The sequence below is a fragment of the Filicampus tigris genome, chromosome 21 (assembly GCF_054856515.1).
Source record: "Filicampus tigris isolate MCC_2025a chromosome 21, RoL_Ftig_1.0, whole genome shotgun sequence".
Lineage (NCBI taxonomy): Eukaryota > Metazoa > Chordata > Actinopteri > Syngnathiformes > Syngnathidae > Filicampus > Filicampus tigris.
In genome coordinates, this window is record NC_141237.1 from 14,155,282 (window position 1) to 14,178,786 (window position 23,505).

At 41.0% G+C, this 23,505-nt stretch overlaps 1 protein-coding gene across 3 annotated transcripts in view; it reads right to left on the reverse strand.

Annotated features, from left to right (window-relative positions):
* The window catches only part of LOC147127728 (uncharacterized), a 47,937-nt gene extending 25,481 nt beyond the window's left edge, over positions 1-22,456 (reverse strand). Inside the window, exons 1-2 of one of the 3 annotated variants that reach the window (XM_086020349.1) lie at positions 21,977-22,449; positions 4,168-4,785 (exon numbers count right to left, since the gene is read on the reverse strand). In XM_086020349.1, coding sequence (XP_085876475.1) covers positions 4,168-4,785; positions 21,977-22,103 — 745 coding nt within the window. In that variant the 5' untranslated portion in view covers positions 22,104-22,449. Of the gene's footprint in view, positions 1-3,291; positions 4,786-6,058; positions 6,183-21,976 lie in introns of those variants that run through there. The other 2 variants (XM_086020348.1, XM_086020350.1) reach the window with 2 other exon arrangements.
* Positions 22,457-23,505: the final 1,049 nt, after the last annotated feature.

Sequence of the window (23,505 nt, forward strand, 5' to 3'; positions counted from 1 at the left end):
TTTCAAAGATATGAATTGACTCGGAGGCTTTGTACATACCCGCAGGCACTCATAAAACTGGTGACTGGTTCCCAGCGTGAGCTCGACCAGCGAGAGCACAACTGGATTTACTTTTTCCACACACTGTACTGTACGTGAGCTGACTGACTATGCATCATCGCAGCCTCTCGCTAGTCTCGTCCACTATTCAAATGTGCCGTTGATTTAGTCAGAGTCAAGCTGGATACTTTCTCATCCGTATTTGTAATGATGCGTTTACTCTAATAAAGTTTTGTTAAAATTGGATAGTACAGTACAATAGCTGTGTTTATAGCCGTGAGCGCAGCACAGCACGCTCCCGGCCGGCCAGCGGCACGGACGACTTGGATTGCCAAATAAAGTGTGAAAGTGTTTGTTACTTTTGTGTTAGGTTGTCCTAAAACAGCTTACCTTAACTACAATCCCACGTTGCATTTTATCCCAAGGATGTTTGATGCTATTGAGTGAAAGTTAAGGCATAATTCACTCGGTGGCCGTGCTGCTTCTTCTTCGTTTTTAAATTAAGTAGGGGGCAACAAAGGGAAGAAGAAGAAGAAGCAGGCAAAGACGACACGGCCGTTTTTACTTTCACTTTCACAACGACGACGACGACATGCATTTTAAAGTGCAGGATTGTACCTTTGGCTAAAATACACTACAGCATTCTAGTTAAGGTAAGTCAATTTTATGATAAAAATTAAAACTAGCGTAGTTTTTAGCGAACATTCCGTCGTAATCGTCCGCTGCCGCGGTTGAAGCTAAAATTCTTCTCACAGCCCGCAGCTTGGTATTTATTCTTCATTTTGCATTTTTAAAGTTAAATTGATTGTGTAACAAGTATTTAGAAGTGTGGGAACTATGTCGGGGGTTCGCAACAGCGTAACAGAGGCGCAAATCCCCCCAAAATAAAACTGTACAATAAATATATAAAATAATAATCATAATCATAAGTCCGACTCTACTTCGTGGTTTTCACTTATCGCGGCAGGTTCCCATTAACCGTGATGAATGAGGGATCACTGTATATACATTATTATTCTTACAGGGGGTCATGGTGGTGGGGGAATAATAAAAAATATTTATCAATTCTAAAATAACGGAAGCAGAACTAAGATAAATATGTACATAAATCAAGAAACAATAATGATGAGAACAAGTAAACAAATACCTGAACAATGAATAGCTTAATTAAACAAGGACCTCATATGTCAACATACTGTATTCAACCTTTTTCATTGACAAAAATGATAATTTGTAATTCATTCAGAATCATATTTACTAATTCCCCACTATACCCATCAAAAGTCAACGTTTCTTCACAGTATATTTCATCAATCATGAACTTAGTTCATATGGAGATCGCTAAAACATTGGACAAAACATGTGCATTGCTTAACCCATTAAGGTTGGGAGTGCATAACCGTCCTTCTACCCTTAAAGCCTGGAGAGCATATACTTCATTTTCTTTTTTTTAATCCAAGTTTTGTTCTCTTGACCAATGAAACGCATCAGAATATACACGTGACGGTGTCGTAAGCCCGCAGAGGATGTTCTGGAATTCTTTCGAGTCATAATGGCGGACGCAGGAGCTTTGAAACGAGTAACGGCAGTGATATAGACGATGCGCTTGTGGACTTTGAACGAGTAGAACCAGTCGAACGTGATATATGGTTAAGATTAGGGGTGGGCGATATGATGATATTATATCGTTAAGCGGTTTAACGTGTTCACAATCTCTTAAAGCCAAAAGATCGTTTGATCGTCTACATGGCATTCTAAACAGTTTAGCTCTATGGCGGCGCAAAGACGCTGACGCGTACACCCGACCAACCAATCACAGCACGCACAGTGCACGGTATGTGACACTACCCGCCTCCCTGTTTGTTTGTATAGCGGGAGGCTATAGCGGAACGTCACCATGAAGCAGAGTCGGTCCCGAAAAGAAACTCCAAATCCACAGTGTCGATTTGGTTTGGCTTTTCCTCGGAGGAGAAAGCACAAACAAGTTATTTGCAAAGTTTGAGGAGACTCGGTTCGGAAGTCAGCGCCTACAGCCAAAGCAAACGGAGATCAGACCATTGGTAGACCAGTGGTGGAGGCAGCCGCTAGCTCCAAGCTAACACAACCCACGGTAACGGTCATTTAACAAGAGCACTCCATATGAAAAAACAAGAAAGCAGTGTAAAGAACTAACTGAGGCAGTGACTTATTATCTTGCTGAAGACATGATTCCCATTTCCAAAACAGTGGAAAACGAGGGCTTTAAAAGACTCTTCAAAGTCCTAGACCTGCGTTATGAGCTGTGTTTTTATGTTTACGTTATGGTACCTTTTATGTATACATTCACTGCACATTTTGATAAAAATTGTCACTATTCAAATTAAAACCTGTTCATAAAGCTTAGCTGACTTAAAATGTCTTTTTTTTTCTTTTACAGTTTTATACACATTTTAAATATGTTTTATGTTTAACATGAGGAAAATGGTCAGAAATGTGCAAATTAGTCTTAAAAAAAACATGTAAAAAAGAATCATGATAAAATCATGATCGTGATTTTATTTTTAAAAAATCATGATATGATACTTCTGCCATATCGCCCACCCCTAGTTAAGATGTGTTTGTAGACAATGACAATATCGACGTCTTTGTAACAAAATAGAGGATGGTAATTACCACTCGATTTTTAAAATTAAAAATAGTGCTTCTCTTACACTGACACTTTATTTTTACATCTTCGATTGAAACAGTAAAGATGAATAAACTCGGGCATGTGTGCAAGCCACACGTCTAAGGTCTCAAAATCTTTTGGAATTATGTTTCTGTCTGCTACAGGGGCTGAGATAATTATTTTGTAAGTGTTGAATTTCTGGGAAAACTCCAGGTTTTCAAGGGTAATTCCAAAGAAGACCTGAGGTTTTGGGGAGCTTTTGAGCCAGGTGCTTTAGACTTTACTGGGTTAAAGTGGAAGTCAACGCAAACAATTTTTTTTTCGAGAATATGTCCTATGCAAGCCCACTAGTTGAAACAGGGCATTCTGATAAATATTGCGTTTGTGGCACAAGTGTTAATCCACTCATTTTTAGCCATCTACGGGGGCGTCCATTTTGTCTTCTGTCGACTGAAAATGACATCACAACTGCTCACAACGACCAATCATGGCTCAGTTTCAGAAAACAGGTCAGCCGTGATTGCTCGCTGTGAGCAGTTGCGATGTCATTTTCAGTCGACAGAAGACAAAATGGCCGCCCACGGAGATGGCTAAAAACGAGTGCATTTTGCTGCTTATTTTCCACAAACGCAAAATTAATCAGAATGCCGTGTTTTAACTAGTGGGCCTGCTGGGAACATATTAGTGAAAAAAATATCTTTGGGTTGACTTCTTATTTAAGGTGTTTTAGCACCTGTGCTAATTCTCAACACTTGTCCACAAAGACCACAAGAAGACAAAATAAAAGATCCCATTATTATACGAATATCAGCTTTTTGCAAACACTTATTTTGGTGTACATGTAAGATATTAAACATTTAAATGTTGATCGAATGCCTTTTGATGACTGCATTTCTCACTAGCACACTGGTGCCTCTTGACCTGAAACCTATGAGAGAATCTTTGGCCACAAACTGAGCAGGAAAAAGATTTCTCACCAGTGTGGCTTCTTGTGTGTGTTTTTAAGCTTCTCTTCTGAGAGAATCTTTGGTCACAAACTGAGCAGGAAAAAGGTTTCTCACCAGTGTGGCTTCTTGTGTGTATTTTTAAGTTTCCCCTCTGAGAGAAACTTTGGCCACAAACTGAGCAGGAAAAAGGTTTCTCACCAGTGTGGCTTCTTGTGTGTATTTTTAAGTTTCCCTTCTGAGAGAAACTTTGGCCACAAACTGCGCAGGAAAAAGGTTTTTCACCAGTGTGGCTTCTTGCGTGTATTTTTAAAGTTACCTTCCGAGCAAATCTTTGGTCACAAACTGAGCAGGAAAAAGGTTTCTCACCAGTGTGGCTTCTTGTGTGTATTTTTAAGTGTCCCTTTTCACAGAATCTTTGGCCACAATCTGAACAGGAAAAGGGTTTCTCACCAGTGTGTGTTCTTGTGTGTGTTTTTAAGCTTCCCTTCAGAGAGAATCTTTGGCCACAAACTGAGCAGGAAAAAGGTTTCTCACCAGTGTGGGTTCTTGTGTGTCTTTTTAAGTTTCCCTTGTGAGAGAATGTTTGGCCACAATCTGTGCAGCCGAAAGGTTTCTCTTCAGTGTGTATTCTCATGTGTTGTTTCAAATTCTTCTTCCAAGTAAATGTGCTCCCACAGTAAGAACATTTCCAGCTTTTGTTGTCATCATCACCTTTAAACTCGTCATCATTGTCATAGTCATCATCATCATCAGCATGTGACGACATGTTGTCACTCTCGGTTAGTGGAGCTAAGAGGCTGTCTGCTTGCAATCCTCCACATTGGTCACCATCACCTTCTGTTGTCATGTGTTGACATGAGCTGCTGCTTGGAGGCTCCGCCCCTCTGCTCACCTCACATTTATTTTGACCTTCATCACTCTTCAAAGGGACACCAGTCAATGGCAGCTTGCACATCTCCTCCTCCTCTTTAATGTAGTGGGGGCCTTCTCTCGCTTTCATGTCAGGATGCTCAGGCTCCTCCTCTTTTTTGATGCAAAGAGACATCTGCTCCTCTTCCTCTTGGAAATGGCAGACTTCCTCATCCTCCACTTCCTCTTTAATGTGAGGGTGCTCTGGCCTCTGCCGCTCAGGACAAATATCTTGACTGATGTCTGTGAGACACAAGAAGTCAAATACACATGGTATTATGGTTTATCTGTAGCTACGCGACAAAAATGCTCTGACGTCACTTGCCCGACTTGTGTTTTCAAGCGAATCAACATGGATGCCTGCGGAGCTGTGTTGGTTATAGCCATTCTCGAGGCGCTTTTTGCTTACTTATATGCCCGCAGCCAACTACTGCTTCTCATTTAAAAGTTTAAAAGCAGTTCTTGTCAGTCCTCACGAACGAGCCTGCCGCCGTGTTTTTGGTTTCGTGGAAGTGACGCCAAAGGACGGAAGTTCCTTCTGAATGGACAGTATTTGGCCAACTACTGCCGCCTTAGAGGCTTGGCATGCGTTTGAAAACGCACTTCCGCACTTGTGACCGATAAAAATAACATTGACAGACTACTGATTAGCATATATACTGTATAGTAGTTAAAAGTAAAGTGCAAATACGCAATAAAATAATTAAATAGTAGTAATACTAATCAATGGGAATGACAAACTACTGATCAGCATATCGTCGCTGTCCTGTGAAAAACACTGATGTCAATTTTTTTCAATTTTCTTATTTTTACGTTAATGGTGTTTCCGCGTTAAAGACATCACATTAACGTGATTTTTTCCCCCCCAAAATTGGACATGTGTTTTTCACAGGACAGCGACAATATATATACGGTAGCTCTAAGTAAAGTGCAAATATTTAGTACAGGAAGTCCTTGAATTACGACGCACGCCACCTATGACGTTTCTCTTCCTCTTCTCTTTGTCCCCAGCACCATAGTGACTACGTTTACATGCAGTCAATATTTGGGTTAAATTCAAAATAGGGCTGAGGGATTAATCGTTTGGGGATCGAAATGGTGATCTCAGACAACGGGATTTCGAGATCGCCAAAGATGCAGTTTCTTTTAAGGGCACTTATCCCCCACGCTCACCATTAGTGGCATGCTACTGTGAGCAGGTCCAGCGCCGAAGTGGTTAAAAAAAAGCGTTGTCCTACGTCAAGCTGTCGCCCGTACTCCCGGAGGTCATTTTGTTCGCAGCTGCTTGAATGCTAGGTGCTAAGTTAGCTTGCCCTGTGGCAGCACGGACTTTATTTATACTAAGTCTGTGCAAAGCAGCAACGAGCTGCGTATCATCTGCTCCGTTGTGACAAATAAAGAACCCCACCAACAAGTAGCATTTTCACCGCAGAGGCGAACGAGCGGTCGCTAAGTGTGCTAATCGCTAAATTCAAAACAATACAATACAATATTCTTTGATATTCATGTCACCCACCACAGGAATGAAGCAGCCGGTTTCCTCCTCGCTCCAAAAGTGTGCTTTTGTGCTGCGTCTCTGAGCTTATTTACCTCTGCTTGTGTATTTGGTGTGCAACCACCGCACTTCCGCATACAATTACTTCCTGTACTACAAAGACCAGTATTCCTTGCGCTTGTGCATGTGCAGAGGGTCTCGATCGTGTCTGTGCGCAGGCAGTATCTTTGCCCTTTTCGCCCTCCTCTCCTTCTTCTCCATCCAACTCTCAGCAGTAATGCAAAGTACAGCATCTTAGGTTTTTATTTTAATGTATTTTCGTTTTTTTAAACCAAGCATTTTGATGTAAATTTCGAATTTAACGGTGAAATCCAACATACGTGGAAATTCAGGTAACATAGCTAGTGTAAGAACGGAACTCGTTTGTAAATTGAGGACTTGTATAAAAAAAAATGATATAATCAGGCTACTGGTCAGCATATATACAGCACCTACAGTATAAGTGCAAATATGCAATAAAAATAAATAAATAAAAGAACAGACTACTAGTGTTGGAATGTTTCCAATCAATCAATCATTCAATCACATTTATTTATATAGCACTTTTCATACACAAAAATGCAACTCAAAGTTCTGTGCAATGAAAATGTCCAAAACACAACATAACAGACACACATATCCACCAGTACATCAGCACTCACACACACACACGCGATTATCATTTTGGCGATTATCGGCATCGGCCTTTTTTATTAATTTGGTGGCCGATATGCGATCAATTAAAAACCCAATTATTTTGGATCTCATGGCCGCAGCGCACGTCTCTGTCTGCTGAGGCTGTGACTGTGTCCGGCATTGACCCGCCCACAGCACCATCTGATTGGTTGCTCGTGCAGTGGGTAACAGCCAATCAGCAGTCAAAGCTGCTTGTTGCTTCGAGAGAGTTGAGCAAGAGCACTGCGTTACGGTGCGTAAGAGGAGAAAATATTGTAAACGGTCCAGTGAGCGAAGGGATGTGAAGGCTACAGACGTTGGCAAAATTGTAATTCAGTAAATCTCTTCTACAACTCACAACTACTTGCAACATTACTATGAGCCCATTAACATTATATAAACACAAGTGAAGCAGCAGCTCTGCTCACTGTCAGTCACTCTACACATGCCTTAAGTGTGAATCACTTGAATTCAGAGCAATTTTAATTCCGTGCAAAACACATTAAGTTGCCTTGTGTATTAAATGTGCTATATAAATAAAGCTGCCGCCCCCCGCTAGTAGTTAGCTCGCAGGATAACTCCCAACTAGCCATTAATTTGCTGCGTCAACCCCCCATGGCTGCGGAGAAAGGCTGAACCACTTGAAAGAAGGTTGCTGATAAAATTGATAGGGAATAAGAAGTGAGTGAATGTATGTGATTGTATGTGTCTGTGATTGTAAGCCACATTAAAGCTGATGCAGAAATTAATAGTAAAGCACTGCGAGTGAAAGTCAGTAATGGCTGAGCTTGTCACGACTTTCTGCCACAGAAAGCCAGGATGACGAAGACGGCAGCTGCATATGAGATACGCAAGAATAAAGGAACACCCACAAAAACAAACCGCGAGAAGACAATCGCGTTGATGAGATATTTCATTTCGTCGCTGGCCAGTTGCTGCGTTGAGGATTTTTTGTTTTTGAACTTCAAAACAAAGATAATAAGTGATAAGCGAAAGATGAACATTTGTATTACAGTATATTGAATGTGGGGGAAACTATTACTATTGTAAACTTAAAGGAGATACAGTATTTAATTGTGTGTTTTCATTTAACTAAGACATGCTGCTGAGCTTGGGAGCTCCCTGTACATTTTGTTAGAATTTTAAAACTAAGCTGTCCATTTTCTAAGATATAAAAAAAACTTTAACATATTGCAAATCACAAAAGCTGATTAATAAACATCTGCTTAAAGTAATCTAAACAGTCAAAAGCTGGAGTTTTTATTATTCTACAATTATACGGCCATTTTGTTTTTAATGCATATTAATATCGGGTTCAAATATCGGTTATCGGCCTCCTGGACTACTAATAATCGGTATCGGCCCTGGAAAACCCCTAATAAACACCTTTAAACTAAACTAGAAAATATTTAAAAATTAAAAAGCAGGTGTACTAGTGCCTGAGTTGTTTACAAAAATATCTCATTAAGATAAAAAAACTTTGTGAAACTGCAGCAAAGTTGTAAACAAATTACAACAAAAATATTAAAACTTAAAGTGTAGGTGCATTAGTCCCCACAGTTGTTCACAAAAATATAACAATACCTAAAACGGTCTGTAAAACATATTGCATCCGTGAAATCACAAAGATGTCTGTGCTGTTTGGACTTATTATCCTAAGGAGTTATGCTGGCGTATAGGCGTCTGTAATTGTTTTTCGAGTAGATGCAGTTTCACCTCGGGTCCCACTTCTTAGTTTGAACTGCTCATACAGGGGCTTGTGACGGCGATTGCAGCAACAACGGCAAGGCACTGTTGGCACAGGATGTTATGTTGCTCTGAATCTTCCTTTTTAAAGCCGAAATACATTAATATTTTGGATGTTGACTTTCTTTTGGGGACTAAATCCACTGCCGCTTCTGTTGCTGTCGTCTCCTCGCCTGTTAGTGTTTTCAGAGCGACAGCAGAGTGGAGGGGGAGGGGCCGGTGACTGATTGGCAGGAAGGAGGGGGTGAGCGAGACAGGCTGTGTAAGAGCTCGGAGTAGCTTGCTGCTTTTTTGAAGCAAAACAAAAGTTTGCATGTTCTAAGAAAAAAAAAAAGTTAAAACATCGCACGTCCTACGATGTGACTATTGCGCATGCGCACATCGCAATTGCGATGTTCAAAAGACACATCGTGCAGGCCTACCCCACACCTAGTGTAGAGGCCCCCGGTCACCTGGACCTAAGGAGCCCCTGCGACGACGCCCCAAACGGGAAGGGCAGCCACCGCCCCCAAAGCGGAGGCCCCCTATGAGGAAACACTGGAGCTAAAAGCTAACAACAACCAAAAACAACAAAACTAAAAGACAAAACAGTAATATAATCTAAGAACTAAAATCAGTAAGATATGGTAAAAATAGTCCCCAATCAAAAGAAAAAGATAAATTACATAAAATTATTTAAAAGCCAAACTAAAAAGGTAGGTCTTGAGCTTCCTCTTAAAACTATCAACAGTCCCTGCGGACCTGACGTCCTCTGGCAGGCTATTCCAAAGTTGAGGATCAAAATGACTGAATGCAGCCTCGCCATGCGTTTTGGTCCTCATTATAGGAATATTTAAAAGGCCGGTGCCAGAGGACCTCAGGATCCGCGAGGGTTGGTATGATAAAAGCACATCAGATAAATAAGATGGCCCAAGACCATTAACACATTTATAAACTAATAAAAGTGTCTTAAAATCGATCCTGAAACACACAGCCAATGCAGCGATTTTAAAACTGGTGTAATGTGCTCCCGCCCTCTGGTTCTCATCAGCACCCGAGAGGCTGAATTTTGCAGTAGTTGTCAAGAAGAAATACTCTTTTTGGGGAGGCCAGAGAGCAGGGCATTACAATAATCTAAACGACAGGAAATAAAAGTATGCATCAGCACTTCCGTGTTAGCCTGAGAGAGAAACAAGCAGACTCTGGTCTGGCGATATTCTTAAGGTGATAGAAACTTAGTAACATTTTTAACATGAGGAATAAAACTGAGCTCAGAGTCAAAGATGACGCCCAGGTTCTTCACACATTCTGAGGGTTTTAAATCTTGTAGTTTTGGTAGAAGTGTCTCTCTCTGAACCTCAGGGCCGATAACTAAAACCTCAGTTTTGTCCTTGATTAAGCTGTCGGAACTTTCTGCCATCCATGACTTAATATCTAAAATGCAATTTAAAAGGGTATCAATGGGTCCTGTGTCACCAGGAGACACGGCAATATACAGTTGTGTGTTTTACAGGTCTCGAGGCCATAAGCCCAATAAGCAATTTACAAAACAACTCCCTACTCAACGCGTTTTCGTTTTAGCTTTCAAGAAGGTATTGAAGGATTTGTCCAATATTAGGCTGCTAATTACTGACTCTAGATGGATGGCTTCATATTAGCCAATATGTTAGCCATATGTTGATCAGACGGTAATTTCATTATACATTTGTGGTCATCACACACAAACCGCTAGATGTCCTTACTAGGGATGTGCGCGACTAGTCGTTTAACCATTTAACCGTCTACAATTTATTAAACGTTTAGTATTTTACTAGTCGGTTAAACGCCGCATTAAGAATCACGCATCTTGTTCCTCACGCCTCTGCCTCTGTCAACAAGCTGTGCACCCCGCCCGCACGCACGCCCGCGCGCACACATAGTAGGGGGCGGGGACACTAAGTTTGAGGAAGAAAAGTAAATTCTGAAGATGTCGAAGCTACCACGAAAAACAACATCACCGTTTGGGAGTATTTTGATGCAGCACATGACAACAAGATCGTCTGTAGGCTTTGTAAGCATAAACTCGCTTACAACCACTCTCTCGGAGCGATGAGAAACCACATCCAAAGTAAAGCGTTTGTTCCAGCCAGGCGCTGTGATGCTCCCCGCACAGCAAAGATTACCCAACTAATTTGTAAAATGACGCAATATTTCTTTTGTTGAGGGCAGACGGTTCGAAAAATTAATGCTGTATATCGAGTCTGAGTACGTGGTGCCAAGTTGCAAAACAATAACGCCCCAACTCGAGAGTAGCCATTACCAAATGAAAGAGGAGATACTACGAGCATTTGAGCGGGTCAGCTATGTGGCCAATGCCTTAACTACAGACGGATGGACGTCCATAGCCACCGAATCTTATATGACTATAACGTGTATAACGTATGTGGACGAAGGTCATCACCGCAGCTCTGTGCGTCATGCGCCTTGGAGGAAAGACACACAGCTGAAAACTTGGCTGCTCTCCGGCGGAATGTGATGAATACGTGACACTAGAAAATGAAGTCGTCGCCTGTGTGCATGATAATGCACCTAACATATGGCGAATAAAACCCTGCTGGACTGGGAGTTGGTACCATTACTCATTACATTATTCATAAATGCCATGCATTGCATTGCATTGGCAAATGTATTTCTCTTTCAATTGTTCACTTTTATTCAGTCAGTTGTTGTTACATTAATAGAATTTAAATGAACAAACTGTCCTTAATGTTTGGGCTGAAATAGCCCCTAAGTAAATACAAAAAACATTTGCATTTTAAACTTTGAATTCAATATGTATTAAATTTCATGTTTTCTTGCTTATAGACTAGTCGACTCGTCGCATATAAAATTTTAGACTAGTCGGCGGGCAAATTAGTCGAAATTCCCATCCCTAGTCCTTCCACATAAGCAGTTATATAACAATCAATAGTAAGGGAAGAAAGAAAACTATTTGTGTCTTGTGTAACACACACACCAACAGGCCTTCACATAAGTGCACGAATACAGCTTTGTCTAATGTATTGGAATGTGGCTTTGAGGGACATCTGAAAGGGGTAGAAGAACTTTGTGACCGCAACCCTCCACCCTTGACCTGGGTACCCTTCTGGCCGCGAGCCCCCGGCCATATTTGTGAACATTGGCGGCCCCCGCCCTGTTCCGACCTCCGCCCCCCAAAAAAACCATGCACGATGCCCCCGCAGGAGAGATGCTAACGGAAGAGGTTTATTTAAAGACAATTAGCTGGCTAACTAGCTATTCAAACCCGCTGCGGACACGCTTCAAACATGCCACTTACTGACGTACTTACCCATGTAGTGTATGGACCTACTTTTCCAGGCATAGTTATTCGCCCTGTGATTTCCTCAGTGCACCGCGACGTGCGCGGAGTGATTATTTAATTTCAAGTGTTATCAGTGATTCAACTCGTCTGTGAATGAATGCCGTTTATGCAAGAAAAAGAAGCTGAGCTCCGAGACTTTTCCAAGTTATTAAGTTGTGAAAGACACAACAACCCAGTTGCGTGTACTTACTTCCATTGCGAGCCATGGGGTTGGTTTTGTCATATTGCATAATTATTTGGGTCCAACAGACAAGTCTGCAAGCAACAAGTTACCTATTTTCCACACTCCCCTCCTTCACACTTCCCTGCCTTCAAAATAAAAGCATGCCAGCAAACCACTACAAACAGGTTTGCTACGGCGCATTTCCGGAAGTAGTGAAGTGCATGATGTGCCAGTGTCATACTTGAGTGCTGCGCGCAGCTTGACTTTCCTCCCGGACACAATTTGTTTTGAAATAAGGCTAAAAAGAAGCCTTTCACCGAGCAAGCTGAGATTAAATTTGGCCGCCTCGCGAGCACGTCACACGCATGAGGGCCGATTAGTGGGCCGGACTAAAAATCCACTTGGCCATGCTTAGCCATTTTTTTAAATTTGTCACCCCCCACCCCTCCGCCCCAAAAATGGGCATCCGGCCGGGCCGGACGGAGGGTCTGACCGGTCCGGCCCAGTGATGGACTGCCCAGCTCTGCATTTTTTATTAGACTTATCTCACAGGACAACACTATATATGTGAGGGTTGCATCTTAGACAGCGCCCATTTTCTTAGTTCGCCCCCATGGGTGTAAGTGCTCGCGAGGTAAGGAAAGAAGCCCATATCTGACCTTGTCTGATTCCTGCATTTCAGAGATTGAAAGAAATAGACGAGATGATTCAATCAACTTGTGTGAGTCTTGATTTACATTGGATGCTTTCTTGAAAGTTCAAACAAACACGCATTGGAAAACGGTTATTTGTGAACTAATAATTGAGCTTACATCCCAAGTAAGTGACCAGCTGAAATTTTCCAACAGTATCCAATGTAAATAAAGGCTCAACCTGCTGAAATTTTCCAACAGTATCCAATGTAAATAAAGGCTCACACAAGTCGATTGAATTTTCTCATCTGTTTTCTTTTCCATCTCTGAAGTTCAGGAATCATACAATGATCACATCTGGGCAGCTTTTCCATCCTCGTGAATGCTCTCACACGACACGAGCGAGGGCAGAAAGGGTAACGGTCGAACATGCAGCACTCACATTTATACTGTCTTCAAATTCTAAACATAATGTGGGCTGATCCTTTCCGGCTGGTCCCATGGTCAGATCAGGGCACGCTGACTATAACACTTTTAACTGATTATACGATGTCCGTAAATGTGGAATTCCCATATTGGTTTATGGTTAGGGCTGCCACAAACGATTATTTTACTAGTCGACTAGTAACAGTCGCGATTAATCGTCTAATCGGATAATATATAAATTGCGGCAAATCGTAGCAGCAAGTTGCTGCCCTTTTAATAACCATCATTCACTTACAACTTGAATTCTTTATGTACAAACTAATGATAAAGACAAGATGATAGTACATTCAGTTTGTATTAAAGTTTGCAACTTAAACCATCATTCCTGACATGTTAATAAATGAATGAACTTACTTATGGATTTAATTATGTGATGCCGATGAAGCGGCAAATATGTCGCGATTAATCGACTAATCGGATAATATATAAATTGCGGCAAATCGCAGCAGCAAGTTGCTGCTCTTCTAATAACCATCATTCGCTTACAGCTTGTCGCTGTCGCACTTGGAGCTTCACGTAACGACGTGAGTGCGCGAGTCAACTCTCTGCCATGCAATTTGATTGTCTCTCCACCATTGACAACTCCCTAGAGGGCTGAGAAGTTATTGTTTGTGACAATAATCACTGTCACGGTTTCATAAAATAAAATGCAAATCATAGACACAAAATACAAGCAGGAACAAACCTAAGTAAAACGAAGCGAATGAACGGCAAAAAAATAAGTCACTGTGCTTTTTTAGATATGATTTGATGAACTTAGTGCCATCAATTGCCATATGTAAAACGTAGTGATTCTGATTGGCTGTTCACAATCAAAATGCAAATCATCTGCCGGTGACAAATGATGTCACGCTACGGCACCATCAATCGGACAAACTACAATAGACGCCATTATTAGAGTCTGATGCGCTCGTTTCTTATTTACCTTTTTTTTTTTTTTCAAATCACCTCGAAATGTTGTCTCCATGTAGTAAAAGAAAATTAGAACTAACTGAACTTTCACTTATTATAAATAGAAAAAATAATAATGAAAAAGGAAAAATCATTTAGTCAGGTCAGTTTTGACTTCAATACATATTTTTGCTTTTATTACACATGCCCTGTCTGTGTGTTTCTATCTATCTATCTTGTTAGACCAAGTATCGATTATATGTTATGCATCACTATTATTTGTGTGTAAATGGCAAATGGACTGTCACTTGTATAGCGCTTTTCTACCTTTGGTACTCAAAGCACTTCACACTGTACCTCATCTACCTCCTGATGACGCAGCATAGGGAGCAACTGGGGGTTCAGTATCTTGCTCAAGGATACTTCAACATGGCCACAATGGCCGGGGATTGAACCCACAACCTGCCGGTTGGGAAAGGACCACTCTACCACTGAGCCATGCCGCCCCCAGTGTGTAAATTAATTTGAGAATAATGATAATTTCATTTGTGGTTTACAGTCTGTGATTATTTATTTACTGGAAAAAATATCAGTTCCAATATTTATATTTAAAAAATAAATCTTATTGATACAAATATTGATCAAAGGTAGTGATGTCCCACCACATCATAGAGTCGAAACGTTTAATATTATAGACCACACTATATAGTTAAATATGCTCATAAGTTAACTTTACCAGCTAGAGTATGGGAGCAAATTGAGCATTTTCCTTTTAAGGTCTTGAAATCATTTTAAAATAAATGAATCCCCGATTTTTAAAAAAGTAACTTAAAAGTAACTTAAACTTGATTAACGCATTACTCTCCAAATAGAGTAATATTGTAAAGAAACGTATTACTTTCACATGCAAGTAACTAGTAATATGTAATATATTACATTTTGGAAGTAACTTGCCCAACACTGGTGTTAGCGTAGCAAGTAGGACATTGTGTTACAACGTTACATCAAACATGCACTGTAACGTTTGTATGCTAACTGCAGCTAGCTTCTAGACATGAGTGTGCTCATGTCAGAAATGAAATCAGGCATAAACCACAAGCTTGTTTACATCACATATGACCCGGATTACCAGTACTGCGCATGTGAGTTGCAGACAGTAAAACAGCCAGCGGGAGAAGCGCAAGACGCTGCAGTTTCCAGAGAAAAATAATGCCCCAAATAAATAAATATCTAAATAAACGACGCGTCGACTATTCAAATTAATTGTGGACGATTTTGATCATCGTGATTAGTCGACTAATTTTGGCAGCCCTAGTTCCCAGGCGCCGCTTCGTTCAAGTTGTATAATACCTTATTGCACACTCGTTAATTAAAAGATTATAAAAACCAAGCCGGTGACATCCGAGTACTTCAAAGTCTGCACTCATCGTGCCCCCAGCCTTTGAAACGTCACACCAGCAAACACACCTGCCCAATACAATACATCTTCATTTTGGATACAGTGCCTTCACAAAAACACCTTCTTTCAGGTTTAAAGCCATGAGTGATGCGTCATATTAAAGTTCATATTAAAATGAAACGGAGACTTACAAGCCAACGTAATCCAGTGAACCTTACTGTGAGTGAGGAATGAGCGGACGGCAAGGACGGAGAGATCTGTGTGTACTTATGACAGAACCGTTGTTGCACTTTAGATGGAATAATGAAAAGGCAGCCGTGTTGGAATAATAAAAAGGTTAGATAACTAAGCTAAGTCTGACGTTGTGTCTTTGGAAAACAATGCACTTCAATTGGACACTTAATTTATTTTCTCAAGCCACACAGAGCCGCAACATAAGGATGAAAGAGCATCAGGTTGCCGACCCGAAAGTTGAATACAAGTTGAATGTACTTTCATCTTAATTGTCTTCATTTGTGCATACCTTAACGAATTCTAGCTGTCAGCTTCCAATGGTCCTATAAGAGCCTGGTGCGTTTATGCCACGATTTACAGTAGATCCGAGTAGTCGACTATTCGTGACAACTGTTCTGTTGGTGATTAGTCAACAAGCAAAGTAACAGTTTGTGGCAGCCCTACTTGACACACTTGCACCAAACATCATTGAGTATTGCGTTTGTGGATGGCTGCAGCACCACACTAGCGCAGACAAGCATGGTAGCGAGTTTTAAAAAAAAATCTAATCGAAAATCGGAAACTGAAATTCTAATCGAATCAGAGCTTGGGTGAATCGTTACATCCCTATTTAGAACTAAAATCTAAAATCCATTTCCGGCCGTGCTTCCGGCCTTTTTAAAAATTTGTCAGCACCCATCCCCGGCCCCCAAAATGGGCGTGCGGCCGGGCCGGAGGCTCCGACCGCTCTGGACGGACTGCCCAGCTCTGACAACCACCGCTGTATACAAAGTGCTGACAAAGACCAAAAATAAGTCATACAACAACAAAGATTAATAATGAAGACAAAAACATAATGCGCCTCACATTTTCAATGGGAGACAGGTCTGGACTGCAGGCAGGCCAGTCTAGTACGCACACACTTTTACAACGAAGCCATGCTGTTGTAACACGTGCAGAATGTGGTTTGGCATTGACTTGCTGAAATAAGCAGGGGCGGTTTTTGACGCAGTGCCGCCTGAGGGATCGAAGGTCATGGATATTCAATGTCCCAGCTTTTTTGGAACCTGTTGCAGCCATGAAATTCTAAGTTAATGATATTTTTGCTAAAAAAAATAAAGTTGAACAGTTTGAATATTCCTGTATTTTCCAGACTATAAGTCGCTCCGGCCATAAAATGCATAATAAAGAAGAAAAAAAAACATATATAAGTCAAACTGAAGTATAAGTCGCATTTTGGGAGCAAATTTCTTTGATAAAATCCAACACCAAGAACAGACATGTCATTTAAAATTTTAATGACGAACAATTTAAAATAAAAATAAAAATAGAGACAAAAACAGGCTGAACGTTATGCTTAGTTACATTACACAACGCCCGCCCTTCACTCCCCGGAAGCCAAGTTGTCTCCGTCGCGTAACGCTAATAAACGTGTCCATACAAATAGCACTCCAATCCATTCCATAGAGCTCAACAACTAGCTCAATCCCGGCGCGTACACGACGACGAAGAGGTGCGCATCTGATTCTAACGGCTAACAGACTCGAAACATCTCTTGTTAGGACCCCTTTTAGCTGTCCAACAATATGCCCGACATAAATCAATGTAAAGAAAGGACCCATTAGCTGCCCAGAAACATGCCTGGTGTAAAACACACAAATTAAACAGTAAACCAATGCCTGTATAAACGAAGCACTAATGAGGAATTTACAACAGGTAAGATAACTTTACACTCACCAAAATGGTTGTAGATCGATTCGATCGCTTTGAAAGTGTGTGTTACGCAAGTTAAGCACGGTGTTTGTTTTTGTTCAAAAGAGTTTACATGTTTTTTTTGTTATTATTAAAGAATTTCATTGGCCATTGAATGAGTCAATCACCAGCTTAGCAAGTTTAGTTGTGACTGCAAACACAATTGACGAATCGTCCATATGCAGGGGTGGTACTATTTACGCATGTAATTTGTTCATTGGCCGTTGTTGAATTCCTGACACGGGAAACATTTGTTTATTGAATCAAGTAAGCAATCAATCAAACATAAGGTCCAGCCTATGTTTTGAACTCTCGTGTTGCTAAAGCCATCGAAGGATGTGCATCTCAGGCTTGTTGTGGACTAACTATACTACTGGAATACTTTTACTGGACCCTTGTCGACGTAATATGATCATTGATGATGGATTATGACACTTTGCAGTTTCATCGGGCCTGGCGAAAAATTTGAGTCGCCGTAAATGACGCAAATGGAATGGCTCTGTAGTGCCACCTAGAGTAGGAAAACAAAATAGAGTTCCACCCTGTTTGACCTAGGCCTACGAAAATTGGCAGGCACGTCAAGCACCAGGACACGTACAAAAAATTCCATTGCAGCATTGGAAGTGGGCTGTGAATTTTTGAATGTCCAATTTTGGCCCATTTTTGCACATTTACAGGGTGCATACTTTTGCACCCATGTCCCAGAGGATTCATCCGATTGACTTCAAATTCCAGATATATCATCGAAAGACCTGGGGCAACAACTGGGAATATTTTTTTGAGTTTTCGATAAACTATATGACGGGGGCGGGACATCAAATTTGGCTTATTTTTTTCCCTTCGCCATACAGGAGAAAAACCTGAATAACTCCCCTGCACATGCTCCAAAAAAATCCCAAACTTCACCTGTAATAAAGAGGCGCGACCTGAAGACATCTACTGTATATGATAATATTCCATTATATCTATAGCGCCACCTAGTGGCGACCAAAATTGACATTTTTTACATTTCTATTTACTGCACGGAGCCCGTTGAACGAATCCGACCGAAAATTTGTCAGAAAAGCCTCAAGACGTTGATCTTGCTCTACGCCGAATATTGTGACTTTTCGGCGAAGGGTGTGGCCTTGACGGTGCCGCAAAGTCTGATTATTCAACGTGACAATAAATACAGTTTTAATTTTACTCAGTTCATCCAAACTTCTCGAAATGTTTCATATTTGATGATAGCCAAGGGCTGAAGACAACTATGAACTTATTTTTCATCGTAGTGGTAGGGCCACCTAGTGGCTGAAGGAATTACATGTTTTTTTCTTTGATGTTTTTATCCTAGCAGGTTGACCGCATCTTTGCTCGGAAGAGTGTTTAGGACTTCCTAATATTAACATACTAAATATGTGATTTTTCGTGAAAAGCTGTTGCCATGGCAACACGCAGTTCGCCAAAAAAAAAAAGGAACGCTCATTTTGAGAGTCTGAACATGCACGAAATCTCACGAAATTTTCCACATACATCAGACCGGGTGATATCATTATATTTTTTCATTTTTCTGTGCAATTTGTAAGAAATGGCTCGCCCCCATATAAATTTTTAAAAATTCATATGGTTGTATGTCTCTCTGAGATCTACAAAAAATTGGTGGTATATGTATGTGTTCAAGGCCTCCAAAAACGTTTATTAGAGCCATATGCTAAACAAAACAGGAAGCTGGCCATTTTGAATTAAGTTTAAAGTATGAATTTGCTCTGATTACAATAGCTGCTGGAACTTCACCCATATGATAATTTCTTCTAAAAACCTACTGACATTTGATAAAAGTTGAAGCCTGAACACATCTCCTAACTTATTCTTCATCGTAGTGGTAGCGCCACCTACTGGCTAAAGGACAGTTCGCAAATAAAACTACGCTGATTTTGCCGGTCTAAACATGCATGAAATGTCACGAAACCTTGCACACACATCAGGCCTGGCGAAATCATCTTTTTTATTTGTTTTACATCGCAAATGTCTAAAAAATGGTTCGCTAGCCCCCCCTAGGATTTTTTTTAAAAATCAGTCCCGGTGAATTTTTTTAAAAATCAGTCCCGGTTGTACCTTTCACCTATATCAACGAAAATTTCGTGGTATGTGTATCAGGTCAAGACCTACAAAAAAGTCTCTTAGAGCCATATGCTAAACCTAACAGGAAGTCCGCCATTTTTAATTTACTTTACAATTCGGCATCACATTGACTTTAAAAGCAGCTGTAATGTGATCCACATGATAATATCGTGTCAAAATTTCATACATTCGATGAGAGTCTACAGCTGTAGACATCTATGAACTAACTTTTCATCGTAGTGGGAGCGCCACCTACTGGCTAAATAAAGTACATTCTTTCATGTTTCTCTCCTGGCAGGTTAACCAGATCACCTTCATATTTGCTAAGAAGAGTGTTTAGGCCTTCATGATGTTAAAACATGAAGTTTGAGATTTTTCGCAAACAGCTGTTGCCATGGTAACGCCCAGTTTGCCAATAAAACAATGCTGATTTTGAGAATGTAAACATGCATGAAAACTCATGAAACTTTGCACACATAGAAGGCATGGTAAATTAATCAATAATTAATTATTCAACTATGCAATCATTAAAAGATGGCTCGCTACCGCCCCCTAGAAAATATTTAAAAAGTGGCTCCGGTTGCATGCTTCACCTACATCTACGAAAATTTGAAAGTATATAAAACAGAAAGAGAACTACAAAAAAGCCTATTGGTGCCATATGCTAAACCTAAGAGGAAGTCCGCCATTTTGAATTGACTTTAGAGTTTGGACTCACCTTACCTACAAAAGCTGCTGTAACTTGATCCACATGCTAATTTCGATTATTCAATTCCGATGTGCGAGCATCCCGACGTGCTGGTACCCCAACGTTGCCAGGGCTGCGAAGGCCTTTTATAGCTGCTTGCAACCCTAGTTACAGTTGTAATTGAATGACGTTTACATGCTACAATACTGTCACTGTGAAATGATTTACACCCAATCCAATCCAATCCATTATATTTATATAGCACATTTAAAAACAATGCTGTTACAAAGTGCTGCACATATGTTTGTGATATCACAACTAGTGTTGTTCCGATACCAATACTGGTATCGGCAAGTATCCCGATACAGCATTAAAACACTGGTATCGGTATCTGCGAGTACTTACAAATAACATGCCGATGCCATTTCCCGATGCTGTATTAGTAAAGAACGTTGAATGCAGCACTTTGTATCTTGCTCCCTGCTGCTTTTTCATGTGTGTGTGTGGGGGCAAAGTGGGGTACAGGAGATATAATGTCGGCGATGTGTAACTACTTCAACATAGAAACTCCAGCTAGAGCGAATGCCGCAAGAGGCGGAACCAAAGTGGCCAGGTTCAATACGTTAAACCTGATGCAACATTTGAGAACGAAACATGTGAACGAGCACCAAGAGGTTGCGGCGGCGGCGGCAGTGAGCATTAACATGGGGAATTGACCGCAACAACAAACCCTGCTCAATTTACATTGAATGCAGCGCCTTGTATCTTGCTCAAAAGACTTTTCAAAGTACTAGACCTGCGTTACGAGCTGTGTTTTTATGTTTACATTATGTTGTTACCTTTTATGTTTACATTCACTGCACATTTTGATAAAAATTGTCACTATTCAAATTAAAACCTGTTCAGAAAGCTTAGCTGACTTAAAATGTCATTTGTTTTCTTTTAGAGTTTTATATACATTTTAAATATGTTTTATGCTTAACATGAGGAAAATGGTCAGAAATTTGCAAATTAGTCTTAAAAAAACGATGGAAAAAAAGAATCATGATAAAATCGAGATCGTGATTTTATTTTTTTAAATCGTGATCTGATATTTTTGCTAGATCGCCCCCCCTAAAACAAGGCATTCTGAATCTGATTAATATTATGTTTGTGCAATATGAGAAATCCACCCGTTTTTAGCCATCTCAGGGGGCAGCCATTTTGCCAATTCTGTCGACTGAAAATGACATCACAGTCGCTCAGGGCTCAGATAACGACCAATTATGGCTTAGCTTCAGGAAACAGGTGAGCTGTATTTGGTCATTACCTGAGCCCTGAGCAACTGTGAACTGTAGGAATGTAACGATTTATTGATTTATTGATTCGTAGTCCTAGAAGCGATAATTGTATTCACAAAACAATGTAATCACAGATTTTGGAATCCTGCTAAAAAGAAAACAATTCAAACCCTCACAATTTTGATTTGTACTCGCAAGAAAAAAATTCAAACCATCACAATTTTGATTTGTACTCTGGGAAATAATTAAAACACAAATTACTACTGTTACTGATACGAGTTGTAAACCACATATATGCCTTTTTGACACCTATCTTACTCCAAATAAAAGCGGGTGCATTTTGCGGCTTACCTCATATTCCACAAACGCAAAATTAATCAGAATGCATTGTTTCAAATCATGTATGTTTGGGTCGCCTTTCCCTTTATGGTTCCAATCAGTTTTGTCCATCATTGTTTCAAAAGTTTGTTTTAAAAATAATTCGTTCAAATTGGAAAGCATTTCCTCAAAAAGTGAAAGTAAGAAGCGACCAAACCTGCTCTGTGGAGAAAGATTCTTGGCTGCATTCTGCTAATGGCGTCCAGTAGATGACGTTGTCGCTCGTTGGCCTCTTTTGCTCCAAAAAGTTCCTCCTTGTACTCTGCTGTCCTTCTTGCGCACATTTTCACACGACAATCACCACAACACTTGCAGCTCAAACTTGATCTCTACTGAGCGATGTGTTGATCACAAACGCGTCTCTTAGCTGCTACCAAGCTAAGCTAAATTTAGCTAAGCTAGGCCAAGAAGCGCCAACGTGCACCGAGACCACTTTAAGCGGCACAACGATTTAAGCGTAAAATGTTTTATTCTAGAAAAGTAGTGATGGATGTAGAGTGATGGATGTAGTGTGTTGGAGCATGAGTAAATCTGAGAGAAAAAAAACAGGAAAATACAATCAAGCGTGTGGATCGTGGGGAGGCGCGTTAGTAGTTGCGTACGTGTGTGCTGTGGTAGTTGTGGGCAGATCGATCCAAATAACAACATGATCGACACCAAGGAAGTACTTGGATCGGATCGATACTATTATCCTGGGATCGATACTTCGCTCCTCCACCAATTTCCTTAAAGCGCCGCTTCTCTGCGCAAATAGTGCAGCCCCGCCTCCACACACCCCTTGCCTCTCTTGCTCAGCGCCTCCTGCTACTCTCCGGAATACTGAGCAAGATGGCGTGTTGATCGGCAATTCGTTTTTGAGGCTGCATCAAAATTGTCCCAAAATATTCTAAAAGAACACTCTGAATAATTGAAAATGAGCTCTAAAAACGTGTTGAAGCCTGCCAAACTGTCAAAGCCTGGGGGAAACGGTGTGGCGCCCCAAAGAGCGAATAATTTGAAAGTTTTGCCTCTCGGTGAGGAGCAAGCCGCGAGCGAGCACGATTATGCTATGGAGGTTAGCATGGCTAACCAAACTAAAGGGAAAGATTCCAGTTCCACTCCTGTGACTCCGAGCAAGCTTCCAACTGGCAAGAAAAGTGGAGCTGAACAAGACAAGACAAAGATCTCCAATCGGACCATCCTTGAAGCCATTCAAGGTATGGAAAAGAACTTTGACGAGCTAAAGGAGAAAGCTAAACAAACTAGCGGCATGCTAGCAGCTTTGACCAAAGCGGTGCAGTTCAATACCGATGAAGTTAAAGAATGCAAGGGGAAAATAAAGGCGCTGGAAGCACAATATCTGTACCTCCAAGATGAGAATGAGAAGCTGAAGGAGAAAATAAGGGAGCAGGAAAGATACAAGATGCGGTGAAACTTAATGGTGTGGCGGAGAAAAATGATGAAGATCTCCGACAAGACACCATTCATCTCTTCAGGAAGATCGCTCCGAATTTAGAGGTACGCCAGCTAGAAGAAGCTGTTGATGTTGTGCACAGGAGGACAATCGGAGTAGGCCTGTCGTGGTGATGTTCGTGAGGAGCCTGATCAAAGAGGAGATTTGGCGCAGTCGCAAGGATTCGCCGGTGTGCAAGGAGAGAGGCGTCCGCTTCGCAGAGATGATGCCGCTGGAGGATCGGGCGGCGAGGA